The 12,761-nt window shown below is 47.3% G+C and overlaps 1 protein-coding gene across 2 annotated transcripts in view; it reads left to right on the top strand.

Annotated features, from left to right (window-relative positions):
* DOCK11 (dedicator of cytokinesis 11) overlaps positions 1-12,761 on the top strand; it is an 83,671-nt gene that overhangs the window by 39,915 nt on the left and 30,995 nt on the right. The window contains exons 22-32 of one of the 2 annotated variants that reach the window (XM_010572501.1): positions 434-520; positions 1,746-1,835; positions 3,332-3,450; positions 5,653-5,722; positions 5,800-5,925; positions 6,498-6,569; positions 6,960-7,106; positions 7,574-7,657; positions 8,088-8,199; positions 10,291-10,329; positions 11,853-12,031. In XM_010572501.1, coding sequence (XP_010570803.1) covers positions 434-520; positions 1,746-1,835; positions 3,332-3,450; positions 5,653-5,722; positions 5,800-5,925; positions 6,498-6,569; positions 6,960-7,106; positions 7,574-7,657; positions 8,088-8,199; positions 10,291-10,329; positions 11,853-12,031 — 1,125 coding nt within the window. The remainder of the gene's footprint in view (positions 1-433; positions 521-1,745; positions 1,836-3,331; positions 3,451-5,652; positions 5,723-5,799; positions 5,926-6,497; positions 6,570-6,959; positions 7,107-7,573; positions 7,658-8,087; positions 8,200-10,290; positions 10,330-11,852; positions 12,032-12,761) is intronic. The other variant, XM_010572502.1, reaches the window with a different exon arrangement.

Raw genomic sequence — 12,761 nt, 5'->3', positions numbered from 1 at the left:
AAAGGAAGAGGAAAGCTGACCTTTTGTTATCAGTGTAAGTTCTGGGCTTCTGTTGGTGCTCTGCTCAACTGGAAAGATCCCTACTGCAGGGCAGCCCCCAAAGCTTAAGGTTCTTAGAGGTGGGAGACAGAACACTTTTATTCCACTTTCTGTGGTTATATAGGTTGCAGAGACTATTTTTGTGGCAGGCTGGGCTGGGCTGTTGCAGATGGCGCAGAGCAGGAGAGCGGGCACATGCTCTGGGTGCACATTCTCGCAGGGATCCCTCTGCCCTGCCACGGTTGCAGTCGTGTCACCAGTGTGTTTGTGCTGGGCTGAGGGGGGAACCCGTTCTTCCACCCCAACCCATACCTTCTGGCTGGGTGTCTGTCTGCACAGAGCCACCTTGTCACTGCAGGCTGAAACCAAGTACTTGAATGTTGTCTGTTCACAGCAGCCCAGTGTGGATGCAAAGTGGGTGGATGGAGCAAAACCACTGTTTAAAATCAGAATCCATTTGGACTCAACCATTTACACCCAGGTAAGTCGAGCACCTCGCTCTTAAAGACTTTCAGCACAAATGCAGAGGCAGCAATTGCTGTATCTCTACTACTGCCATGCTGTAGGTGCTGTGGGAAAGAGGTACCTGTGTTTGCAGAGTAGCGCTGAGATACTTCTGTAGCAGTAGGTCTGGGATTACTTGCAGGGATCTGCTCCTTTGCCTGGATGTGATGAGACATTTGTGTGAGTGAACGAGCCTCGGGAGAGGCTGGTGTTTTCTTGGCCAATTGCACTGTAACTGGCAGGACCAAGGAAACATTTGAGCAAATGAGCTGCTTCGATGATGCAAGAGAGAAGAGCTGGTGGAAATGAGAGGTTTCCTCAAATATTAGACTGTTCATTAGGTTTAAAAAAAAAAGTTTTCTGACAACAGCAGACACAGGAAAACAAGAGTCCTGATTTCCCTTTGAAACCAGTTCAGGCTGTTTTACCAAGTCCCCTGTGTTCTGCCATCTAATGGTAGTGATGGACTTCCCCAAGCTTCATGTGATGTACAGCAGAGCTCCCCAGCACATGGTTTGGGGCACCTCCTGTCAGCACTGTTCACGGGGAAATGCCCTTGGCAGGGCTTGTCCTGTGCTGGATGTAATCAGCTGCATTTATATTCACAGCGACTCGCTTTCAGCATCATCTAAATCTGGTTTTGGGTCTTACTGATTCTGTACAGCACGGAGAGCAGCACAGTAGTTCCACTCCCCCTCAAATTACATTCCCAGGTGCTTTTCAGGGTTAAATAACCCAGTAATTAAATTTAACCTTGGAGGAGGAGGGAGAGGAATGTAAAGGAGAGTCTCCTCGGATGGACAGTACGAGGTCGGTGAGGCAGATGGTGAGGCAGTCTCGAAGAGCCGCAGCTTGAGAGGCGGGCTACCGCTTCTCCAGGCAAGTGTTGAGTGGGGATTGGGGCTCAGGGTAGCGCAACCACAGGAGGTTTTTAACACTGCTGGCAGTTTTGTGCTTAATCTCAAGATTAGTTGGGAGCCAGGGGATGGGCGGTGGCTGGGTACCTTGGAAAAGTCAGGGAGCAGTACTGTAGTCCTGGGAGAAGGCCGCTGGGGTCCAAGAGTGCCACTGGTAGTGACGTGGGGCTTGCTAGGGACGTGGCCTACTGCTGCAGGTAAGTCAGCAGATTTTTGAGTGTAAGCTGCAGAGTAAGGGTTGGCAAATATTGAGGCTGCTGCATTGAACTTGTTTGTCTCTTCCAGGACATGCACTTGCACAAATTCTTCCAGTACTGCCAGCTGGTTCAGGCGGGAGCTAAGGAAGTCCCAGGAGAGCTTGTTAAATACCTAAAGGTGAACAGTGCCTGTCGGTGGGCTTCGTTTGTGTTTTTACAGACCATCAGTAAATACCCAGACCCCTGCCCTGTAGGAACCCGCACTCGCTGCAGCGCTGGGACCGGTGCGTTGTGCAATACCCTTACCTTTGCTTACTGACACAACTGTCTGCTGCCTGTGTGCTGCTTCCCACTGCCTTTCACAGCAGGTAAAACAAGTAGCCAGCATCGCTCTGCCATGCTCATGGCAAATCCTCCTCCTGGTGGGCTCGCACACTCCTCCCCTGCTGCCCTACCTTTAAACTGTAGCAGAACTCCTTGTTTTCAGGATTATCCATTCAAAACAGGATTTTTTTCTTCAGGCTGAAAAAGATCTGTGAGATTATCAGTCAGTTAAATTTGACCACAGATGACCTGTGACCCAGAGCCAGCTTTTTGGCAATCGTTGCAGCGTGAGTAAGGGCCTCGGAGCAGGTCCAGCAAAGGCTTCTGCAGGGAATATATTTCTTAGCGGCTGTTTACTGTCCTTGTTTCCTTCCATAACTGCCTGTTTTTGAGAGTGCTGCCGTAGCAACAGCTCCGCTTCCAGTGGTGTGGATTTATCATCACAAAGTTACTGGGTGTGTTTCAGATAATGTATAAATATTTTAAGAAATAGAAATAATGGCAGTTTTGAAGTCAAGCACTAAAATAACAGTTGCTTTTTTGTAAGCATTTTGTCAAAGCGCTGGGTAGGTCCCAGCCCTGCCCAGCCACAACGACCTCGCTGCAGCCCGCAGACAGGGAGACATTTACATGCTAACCACAAGTGAGGGCTTCTTACCACCAATACCTCAATAATTTCAGTAATTTAAATAACTAGATACAGATTTAAGAACCTTTCGTTAGATTTGCAGGTTTGAAAACTGAAAATGAAATGCACTGTCTTTCCTAGACTCGTATGGTGAGATTCAGGCAAAAGAGGTCTATGAGATGGGTGGAGAGTCCATGCACCAGTTGATCTTGACCTTCACCAAGTTCCTTAAATGCCATTTCTGATAGCAAGCTATGCTCTTTGGAGAAAAGTCTCACTGCAAGTCGTCAGGCATCAAGTTTCCATGCTCCAAAGGCATTTGTGAAAATAGGACTTGGTCACTTCAGAAAACTGGCACAAGTGACGAGAAGAATTGGGAGCAAAACTTCAGCCTTAAATTCTGGGTTATTGGGGTCAAGTAGTGGCATGTGATCTCTAATTAAGTCATAGCTGCCTGGGCACATCTGAGAGGAGGATTAATACCTGCCACGAGTGATTCATGTTGCTCCCCGAAGGCATGCAGCTGGGATCTGTCAGCTGGAAGGCAGGCAGTGAGTGCTGCTATGGGTCCAAGTTCTCCTGTCCTCTGGCAGGCTGAAGCCCACACCCTGAAGCATTTGCTAATGCCTGTCCTATTGCCACAGAAATGTCTGTGGATTATAATATTTAACATCTGCAAAATGTTGAACTAAAAGTGTCTGTGTTTTGAACATTTGTTTTAGTGTTTGCACGCCATGGAGATCCAAGTAATGATTCAGTTTCTACCTGTAATTCTTATGCAACTATTTAGAGTCCTTACAAATGTGACCCAGGAAGATGAAGTAGCTGTCAACTGCACCATGTGAGTGTCTGGTAAACCATCCGGGTTTCTTCAGTTACAAATGCGAGGCCACAAACTGCAGTGCAAAGCAGGGTGTGGTTTCCCAGTACAAGGTGCTAAGTGACGCTGGCTGTCGGCTGCTGCTTGCTCCGGTGACCCTGCCGTGAAGCTGCTGTCTTCCCCCGGCGCGTCTGGGCGGCGTGGGGCATCGTGGGGCCCGTGTCCTGGGAGCTGTGTGGGGAAAAATGTGGCACTTTAAAGATACTCCTGGGTTTGTTTTTCAAAAGCAAAAAGGTTTGCTGGCGGGGATGGCTCTGGCGGCCAAGTTATTGGGACGTCGCAAGGCTCCGGAGGGCCCAGGCACGTCCCAGCTGCAGATGTGGTTTCCCCGCGGGAGCAATGCCCCGCTCTCGTCCCTGCACACCAGTCCCCTGTGTCAGCAGTATTGCTCAAAATCGCCTGGAGCTGGGGCTGTTACGCTGCAGAAGTAGCCGCTACATCTGCGTTGGCTGGGAAGATAGGGCCAGAAGCGGGCAATGGTTTGTTCAGCGATGCTCTGCCACGGCTGCAGCCCCAAGAGGGCAGCACCGACCAGGGACTGGTCCCCGCAGAAAGTTCTGCTGTGCGCTGGCTTGCGCAGGGCCCGAAGGGAGCAGAAGGTGCAAAAGCACCTTCCCTGCCTAGCTCTGGCCACGACACCCCTAAACTGGTGAATGCATTAAAACATCCATCTTCCTCCCGTGGTTCTTCCTCTGTGAAGTGCTGCGGTGCCAAGGGGGATGCTGGGTGCCGCTCGTGGAGATCTTCCTCTGACTCCAGGAGGTACCGTGCATCCGTGTACCAAAAGCATCTCACTCCCGTGAAACCGGAGGTCGGAGGCTGAGCCTTGGTCCCCCAGGGATGTGGGGCCCATTGCAGTCACAGTCCTGGGTGCAGGTCGCGGGGACTTCTGCGCGGAGCACTGTGATCCCACACTGCTTGAATCACCAGAGGGCAAGGACAGGGGAACAAGTGATCCCGGCTACCTGCTGGGTCACCCGCTCCCACCTTCACTTCCAGAGATTTTTTTCAAAGCTTGGCCTGATGCTTTCCAGTTTGTCAATAGCTTTCTGTTTAATGACACCTGTTTTCTCATCCAGACTTTCGGAGTGGAATTTAAAACCGGCTTTTTCTGATAAATGGCTTGTAAACTCCTCCCTGTGGTATGGCCTGTGGCATCTGTGACAATGTGCAATAGTTTGTTTTTCCCTCTGGCTGGGACTGGAATGTAAATCCCCAATGTTAGATGGGGAAACCAGGCGCTTGCTGCCTTCATCAGCCTCCTGGAGTGCTTCCAGAGGGCTGGCATGTTCTCCAGGGTCTGCCTGTCCCCAGTGCAACAGCCCAAAAACAATCCAGTGCATGTAAAAATGAGCATATGATGTAAATTCAGTAAAATAGAGCATTCCAGAATTAGTAAATTCAGGGGATGCAGGAAGGTGTCAGGGCATAAAAATGATGGAGAATTTTTTCCCTGCTTCTCAGCAGAGATTCTGTGGGGGTTTTGTGTTCATTTTGCAGACTTGATGTAGTATTATAGTTGTTCATTGTTACTTGTATTATCATTAGGAAAGGGCTCCCAGTGAGGACAGACTCAACAGATGATAAACTGTACAGTGTGGTTGAATCTGTAGCATGTGCAGGAAGGGCAAGTGGGTTTGCTCTCCACATAGCAGGTCCGTAGATACAGCCAAAGAGAACTGGGTGCAGAGCTGATTAATTTAATATTTTTGTTTTCAACTTATCTAACACCTGAGCATTGTTCAGGTGCCTAACACAATGTGAATTTGAGTAGCGGCAGGCTTTAATCCTGGCATGCACGGAGGCCAAAGAACAGGATACGTTCCCTGCAGAGAAATGCTCCACCTCGCCTCCTCGTGCAGGGAGCCTCGAGCACTTGAAGGCACCTGGTCTGGGCGACGCCTGGACCAGCACCAATGTGGGGAAGAGGTTTTGGCCACCTCAACTCTGAGTGCTCTCTTGAGGGGCTGTGCTGTGGCAAGGATGGTGTGGCCGCAGGAGCTGTGAGGGGTGCTAGCTTGCAAGTACTGGCTCCCTGCAAATCAGGCCGTGCCAGCAGTGAGGCTTTTGGGGTTGAGCAAGGTAGGACACAGATGGTGTTTGCCTTCATGAGCTGGAGGAACTTGCATTGCACGCTCTAACAGAAAACACATTTCTTCCCAGGGTTCTTCTGCACATCGTGTCCAAGTGCCATGAAGAAGGCCTAGACCACTATTTGCGCTCCTTCATAAAGGTCAGTCAAGACACACCGCTCTGCAAAACTCCCTGCTGGGAGCAGGCACACTGCTGACACTGTTCCTCTTGCCTCAGTACGTCTTTCGAGCTGAGAAACCCAGTGGCACACAGGCGAAGATGACCCATGAAATCCTGGTCCTTTCCATGGCCACGATCTTGAAGCAGTCGGCAGATTTTCTAGCCATCAATAAGCTACTCAAGGTGAAGTATTGGCAGTACTTGGCTGCCAAGGGTGGAAGGGAGGAAAAGGGGGTCTGGTATAAAGCCCAACATTTTCACCCATCCAAACCCACCGCAGGAGCAAAGCTACCAGGGCAGCTCCTCGCATCCACATCCTTGAGATTGTCCCCTTAGAACAGAGAAGAATTCTTGCAGGGAACCTGGCTGTGTTGAGGCTCATGGCAGGACACGGCAAAGGACTTTTCATTTTGCCAGTTTTATCTATTTTCTTCAAGCTACGCGTGAGGGGTGACTCACAGGAGGCAGACTGAGTTTCTGCCTCTCTGGGCCTTCACAGGGCTTCGCAGGCCCAACCTCTGCTGGCTCCTTGCAGGGTGCATTGGGGTGCAGAGGGGATGGAGCTATTCCCACCCCAAGATCAGCAGGACTCTTCCAGGTAACAAAGGCACCCGCACCAAGCTATCTGTGCAAGCACAGCTGTGCTTACAAAATGCCATTTGAGTGTGAGCTCTCCCTCCCACTGCTGCTTCCCCACATAGTAAAACATGTTCAGTCCTGCTGAGAAAAATAATAGTATTCTTTGTTTATTCTAGTACTCGTGGTTTTTCTTTGAAGCACTGGCGAAGTCAATGGCAATGTACTTACTGGAAGAAAATAAAATCAAGGTAAAAATAAATTTGTTTGATGCTGCATTACAGAGCCATCACAAGCAAACTCTCTTCCAAAAGTTTTTCTGAAAAACTATGTAACTCTTTACTTAAAAAAAACCCTGACAAGCTGAACAGCTAGCCAGTTCTTTCCTTTTTTTTCAACTTTACTTTTCCCTTCTTCCCCTTTTCACTCTCAATTGTAATTTAAAAATTCCAGGTCTCCTTATGGCTCGTGCAGCTTCCTTTTCTGTTACTAGCTACTGCAGTTTCAGCCAGTGCTTTCTTTGTGCCAATGTGCTGTTAGGAAACAACATAAACAAATGCTAAAGGGAACTTGTGCCTGCACCCGGTTCTCCCCAGCTGCTGGCTTGCAGCACTGAGTGTAGGACATGCTTTTGGTTTCAGCTGCCCAGAGGCCAGAGGTTCCCCGAGTCCTACCAGCACGCCCTGCATTCGTTGCTGCTCGCCATCATCCCTCACGTGACCATTCGCTATAACGAAATCCCCGAAGAGTCCAGGAATGTCAACTTTAGCTTGGCTAACTTCCTGAAGGTCAGCAGTTTCTTTCCTTCTCCCAGGCTTTTATCAGAAAAAAAAAAAGAAAACACAATTCAAAATAAGCAGCAAGCAGACGAATGTGTTTGTACTTTGTCTCTTTGTTTTCTTCAATGATGAAAACTCTGGAGGGGATAAGCTTTCTTAGGAAAGAAACTTTCTCTTTCCAAGAGAGAGACTATAATACTCTATATGTTATCTAGGGTTTTCAGTCATGCCTAGCAACAGTTCAAAACCTGAGAGGAAATATGTGTACTCTCCTTTTAAATATTTCTGTTCTCCACTGGAGGCTTAAGTGAGGTCATCCAAATAATCTCAGAGAAACAGGATCATGTACGTTTTGGAAAGTCAACAGCAGCCCGGAGGATCAAATCTGGTTGATGGCAGCACGGTAGTATGGAGATGATTTAGGATGATTGCTTTTATTTTTAATAATTGGTTACATTTTGCTTTTTTTCCTCCAGCGTTGCTTGACCTTTATGGACAGAGGATTTGTTTTTAACTTGATAAATGATTACGTTTCTGGATTCAGCCCAAAAGACCCTAAGGTAAGCAGTATGTTTCTTGAAAGGTGGCTTACAGTTGTGCATATCTACATCAGTCAAAGCTCTGTAGTGATTATTTTATATGACTCTTGGAGGCCTTTTAGACGCTGCTCCTGCCGAGTCTTCTGGAGGCAGAGACCCCTTTGTCTGGGCCAAGAGCCTGTATGCAGCTAAGCTTTAGAATAAAGTAAAGAGTCCGACCTAACGGAGAGATTGGTTAATAGGCTGGATGAAAAAGGTAAAGAAGTCCCAAGTGACAGCTGCAGGCACTGACATTTAGGGAGAACAATGCAAAAATTTGCCAATTATTACTGAGCTTCACCAGATGCTATTTAGATTCCCCAATCCTTGTGCAACAAACACACTGAACTGGAAGGAAATGAGTCAAACTGAAAATATAATTTGTGTTTGTCCTTTTTTTTTTTTTCCTCAGCTGCTGGTTGAATACAAGTTTGAATTTCTTCAAACCATTTGCAATCATGAGCACTACATTCCTCTGAACTTACCAATGACCTTTTCCAAACCCAAGCTGCAAAGAGTTCAAGGTATGTCCTTTCTCAAGAGACTGGCTAGAGACCTATAATTTATTAGTCTTGATAGCTTCTGACCAGATGGAATTTGGTTTGGTGTCAAGGAAATTTATGTCCTGGTTAGACTGATTTACATTAACCTCAGGAAAAGATGCCATTTTGGCAGGTTTACATCATTTTGCTCCAGAATGGTATACAATTGGTCTTTCTAGTATTTCCTCTATTTAAGTTTGCATGGGACTAACAATATCTGGAAGAAGTGCCCCTATTTCAATAAATACACAAATTGTGCAAGTGTAATCCTTTGTTCCCACGTGTGTCAGCATCCCCTGAGAAGTAGGGTGTCTCATCGATAGGTGCTGTAGAGCATGGAGATACAGGAGAACAGATTGCCTTCACTGCTCCACTGCCAGTTGTTTTTGTGGCCACAAGAAGGTGATTTAGGTTACCTTCTGCCTTCATTGTGAACAAGAGTATAGCAGTGTACAGTGCGTTCAAGCTTGTACTCAAACCTGGGCTGAAGGCAGCCAGCGGAGAACTTGAGCCCATGCCAATCCTTAGCACGTACCAAGGGCAAACATACTGTGGCACCGCCATGTATCCGGGCTGCTCTCGCTGTCACACCATGCCCCCTTTGGTCCTGATGCTGCTCATCACAGGGCAGATGGGGTTTGCAAGGGGCTGAGCTGGGGCACTGTGCAAGTGTGGATGGCTGCAGCTCTGCTACCAATGACAGTGTGGACCACAGTGCTGAGCCTGGCAGCATGCCTCGCCAGACTCCGAAAGTTGCTATAGACATAGCCTCAGTCTCTCTGGGTCCCAGTTTCTCATCTGTGCTAGATAAATACAGGAAAGATTACGAGGTTTGGGTGCTAATAGCCTGGCCAAGATAAGTACTAGAGAGGAGACTGAGGTTTGGGATTCCCCCATGTGAAAGCCCAGTGGATTTATGATTCTATGATTTATTCTGATGGAGGCAAGGGGATGTTTGCTTGTGCCTGAGGGTGCAGTCATATGAGTCCCAGAGTGGTTCCACACATGTCCGGGTAGCAGAAGCAGCAGTAACTGTGAAGTGTCCCTTGTTTTGGTGTATTTCTGACTGCTCAGAGCTTTCTGGACCAGCTGCTAATCTCTTGCATCAGTTTGGCTACTTGCCTGGCATAGTTTAACAAAGTGCACTGCTAGAAATGGCTGAGAAAAACACAGCCACAGTGCCTCCCCATTGCTTATTAGTGGCATGATAACATAAGGATGCCCTTTCTTGGTTAACATTCATCTTTGCATTTGCGACGGTTAAACTGAAAAGCTGTAAGAGCAGCTTATCTTTCCTCGTCTGTTTTACTGTGACTAGGACCTACCAGCTGAGGTTCACACACATCTCTTGACAGTAGAGCAGCCTATCCTCAGGTAGCAGAAGTGCCTTTGCAGTGTGCGCTGCCTGCCATGGTAGAGACGTGTAATGATGCAAACTCCATTGCAAACTTTTCTCTTTTTATGGACAGACCTGTGATTACAGGGACAGTGGGCTCAGAGATGGGGAGGTATGATGTGCACATCACCAAGGAGATACCCTGCTGGCATGCCTCACCACTTCATCAGCTTATTAGGATGAAGAGAGGGGACATGCCCAGCCCCCCACTACTCTGTTTCTGGGAAAAGAAGGAATACCCCCCAGGAAGGTGGATAAAGAGGGCTTCTGCAGCAGAAGCTGGTGCAGATGGGCCTGCAGGCAGAGCACATTCCTGTGACCACATCCTGTTGAGTTGGACTGTTGCATCTTGGAGCAATTTCTCTGAAACGTCTCAGCTAATAAGAGGATGGTTGCTGGTCTGCATCCCAGCTGCCTCACCTGGGGGATGTGTTTTTCATCAGCCAGGGCAAACCCTCAAGCCTGTCCTTGGAACCAGCAGCACAGAATTGTTTTTGCAGTCTTGTGATAGCAAAGAACCCAAGAGGTTGACAGAAGCTGGGAGTTAAGCAAGAGCCTTACAAATAATGTTAAAATGTGACATACTGTCCTGTTTCTCCAAGACTTAGAGCATTACTTATTCCTGTTTATTTTTGCTGTGTTTTTATTTGTCCCTTTTCTTTTTACACATGAATTAGATTTTTTTTCATTTGCTGTGGAACGGTTCACTTCAGTAGGTAGGTCCAACTGAGATCACTGAATCCTCAAATGTCAAATTAAATACACAGCTTCCAATCAATTAGCTTGCATCCAACTAATGAAATAACCATGATGTGTGACACTTAAGCATATGCTAACATGACTAACCATGAAAGCTAGATAATGCTCCAGATTGCTTTCTCTTTCCTCTGAATCAGACTTTCACAAACAAGTAAATGCTACTTATGAATCAACGAACTTAAAAATATCTTCTGCAGCAACAGAGCTGTTGGAACCCTTTGGCTGGGATTTTCAAAGCTGTGTGTATGTACTCTGCCTTACCACAGAAAAACTTTCACACCTGTGGGGTTTAAAAAAAAAAAGTCTGAGCTGAGCGCACAGCACTTGTAACCTTTGGGGGAAGAACACACAGCTTAGGGGTTGTCCCTCTGGGAGGCTTAAAGCAATAGTCAAACTGTGCCTGTCGCAGCTCTGGTTAGGTGTAAGGGTTGCCTGACCAAGATAACAGTGTCAGGGCAAGGTCATTCATAGCAGCCCAAGCGCACATGCACCCTGCACTGAAATCTGTGTCCCTGTCACTTCTCCACTGCATTATCCAGGCATGTCAGTGGAAAAGATGCCTTACTCTTGTAGTAGCCACTCCTTTGATCACAGTACGTAGCCCAAATCTACATGAGATGCAGAGTACAAGTGAAGTTAACCAAAGTGGTTAGGTACTGAGCTGCCTTTCTCCTGGCAGTCAGTGCAGCTTTTAAGGAGCTGTGTTCTATATCTGCTGGTGGAGAGCTAAGGGAGTCTCACAGTTCCTGGCAAGCAGCTGCCTGGAACCCTGCCCTGGCTCCCCGATCCTTGCAGTGAGGCTGGAAAGCCGGGCTGTGTAAACCGCTGGAGGATGCAGTAGCAGTCACTGGGCACCATGCCCTTGTTTGCATCCCTCATCCCAGCAGGAGTATTTGCCTTTTCTCCGCCCTCTGACCTGACGAGAAGCAATGCAGATTTCACAGAGGATGTGGCACAAGCTGCAGAGATAGCACTGCTAGGGCTGGGTGACTGTGATAAACGCACCGTCTCCTCCGCTGCCCTCCGCTCGCGGCTGCTGTGTGGAGGTTGGCACCTCTGCTGCCTGCGCAGTTTGGGGATTTACAGGATAACCCGAGTCAGAGCAAAGCAGCCCCCTGGCAGTGAATTGTGCTGGCTTTCCCTGTTCCATCCATCTCTGACTTTACAAATTAATTTTTGGAGCACTAAGCTTTGTAAAGCATCACTCTGCAGAAATCCTTCTTTTAGGTACTGCTGAAACGGTGAGGGCTGAAATTGATGATTAGCCTGAACTGGAAGATGCCAAGTTCTTTGATATGACTTAACTCAGCAGTGGAGAAAACTGTAGTCAGTTCAGGCTTTATTGAAGGATCAGTGCACTGTAGGAGAGTGATGAACTGTACTCAGGACTGTTGTGGCTTGCGTGACCATTATGTTATGTCTTGCTCTGAACAGATCCTCAGAACAGTTCCCTTAACCATTGTCTTGCTCTTTCTTTCAGATGTAAATCTTGAATACAGTTTAACTGATGAGTATTGCAGGCATCATTTCCTGGTGGGGATGCTTCTCAGAGAAGCTTCTGTTGCCTTGCAGGACAACTACGATATCAGATATACAGCCATCTCAGTCTTAAAAAATCTCTTGATAAAGCATGCCTTCGACAACAGATATCAGCACAAGGTCAGGCATATTTTGTTGGCTTTTAAACAAAATGTTCTTGAATCGTATGGAAAAACATACGTCAGAATTTTAGATCTTGCATGGTGTACCAAGGGTATTCTCATTACTTTTTAGGGAACTGTTGTAAGTAACTGATAGTTATGACATAACAGTAATAGCTCTGAAAAATGATCTAGGAACACAAACAATGCAGCCCGGTAACTGCAGCGCTTTTATTCATGCTGAGTATTTAGATAATAAAGCCCTGAGCCATTAAGGAACTTGAGAGTGTTGTTAGCCGAGAGGCTGTTCGACAGAATTAAGCAACATCAATGTTCTTCTGGTCTTGGGCTTAAATTAATATCCTGCATTACTATACTATAATTAGGAAACAGTACTGATCTCTGTTACAAGTCAGCTGCATGTTTTACTAATTAGTGAATCAGAGGAGAGGCTCTGTGGATTCTCATGAGATGCTGGATTTCCGCTGGGTAGCTTTCAATTTTCTTCAGTCAGAGGCTCAGCCGAAAGAGCCTGGAGATGGGCTTATTTTCTTTCTTGATGCTGCTCCCTGCTGATCCATATGGTCCTTGAAAGTGCCCAGCTACCTGTGTAGACACTACTTGTACTTGTAGGCTGAAAACATGCCTCTGTTCAGAGTTTAGCTCCTCAAATTGCTCCTAGTGTGCTGCATTCCTGAGTTTTATCTGAGAATGTGGATAGCCTCCTCTGCATGAAGGGTGGGAGAAGT

This window comes from Haliaeetus leucocephalus, unplaced genomic scaffold (genome assembly GCF_000737465.1).
Source record: "Haliaeetus leucocephalus isolate CR32 unplaced genomic scaffold, Haliaeetus_leucocephalus-4.0 Scaffold340, whole genome shotgun sequence".
Lineage (NCBI taxonomy): Eukaryota > Metazoa > Chordata > Aves > Accipitriformes > Accipitridae > Haliaeetus > Haliaeetus leucocephalus.
The sequence above is the reverse complement of the archived record's forward strand: the minus strand, read 5'-3'. Positions and strand labels throughout refer to the sequence as shown.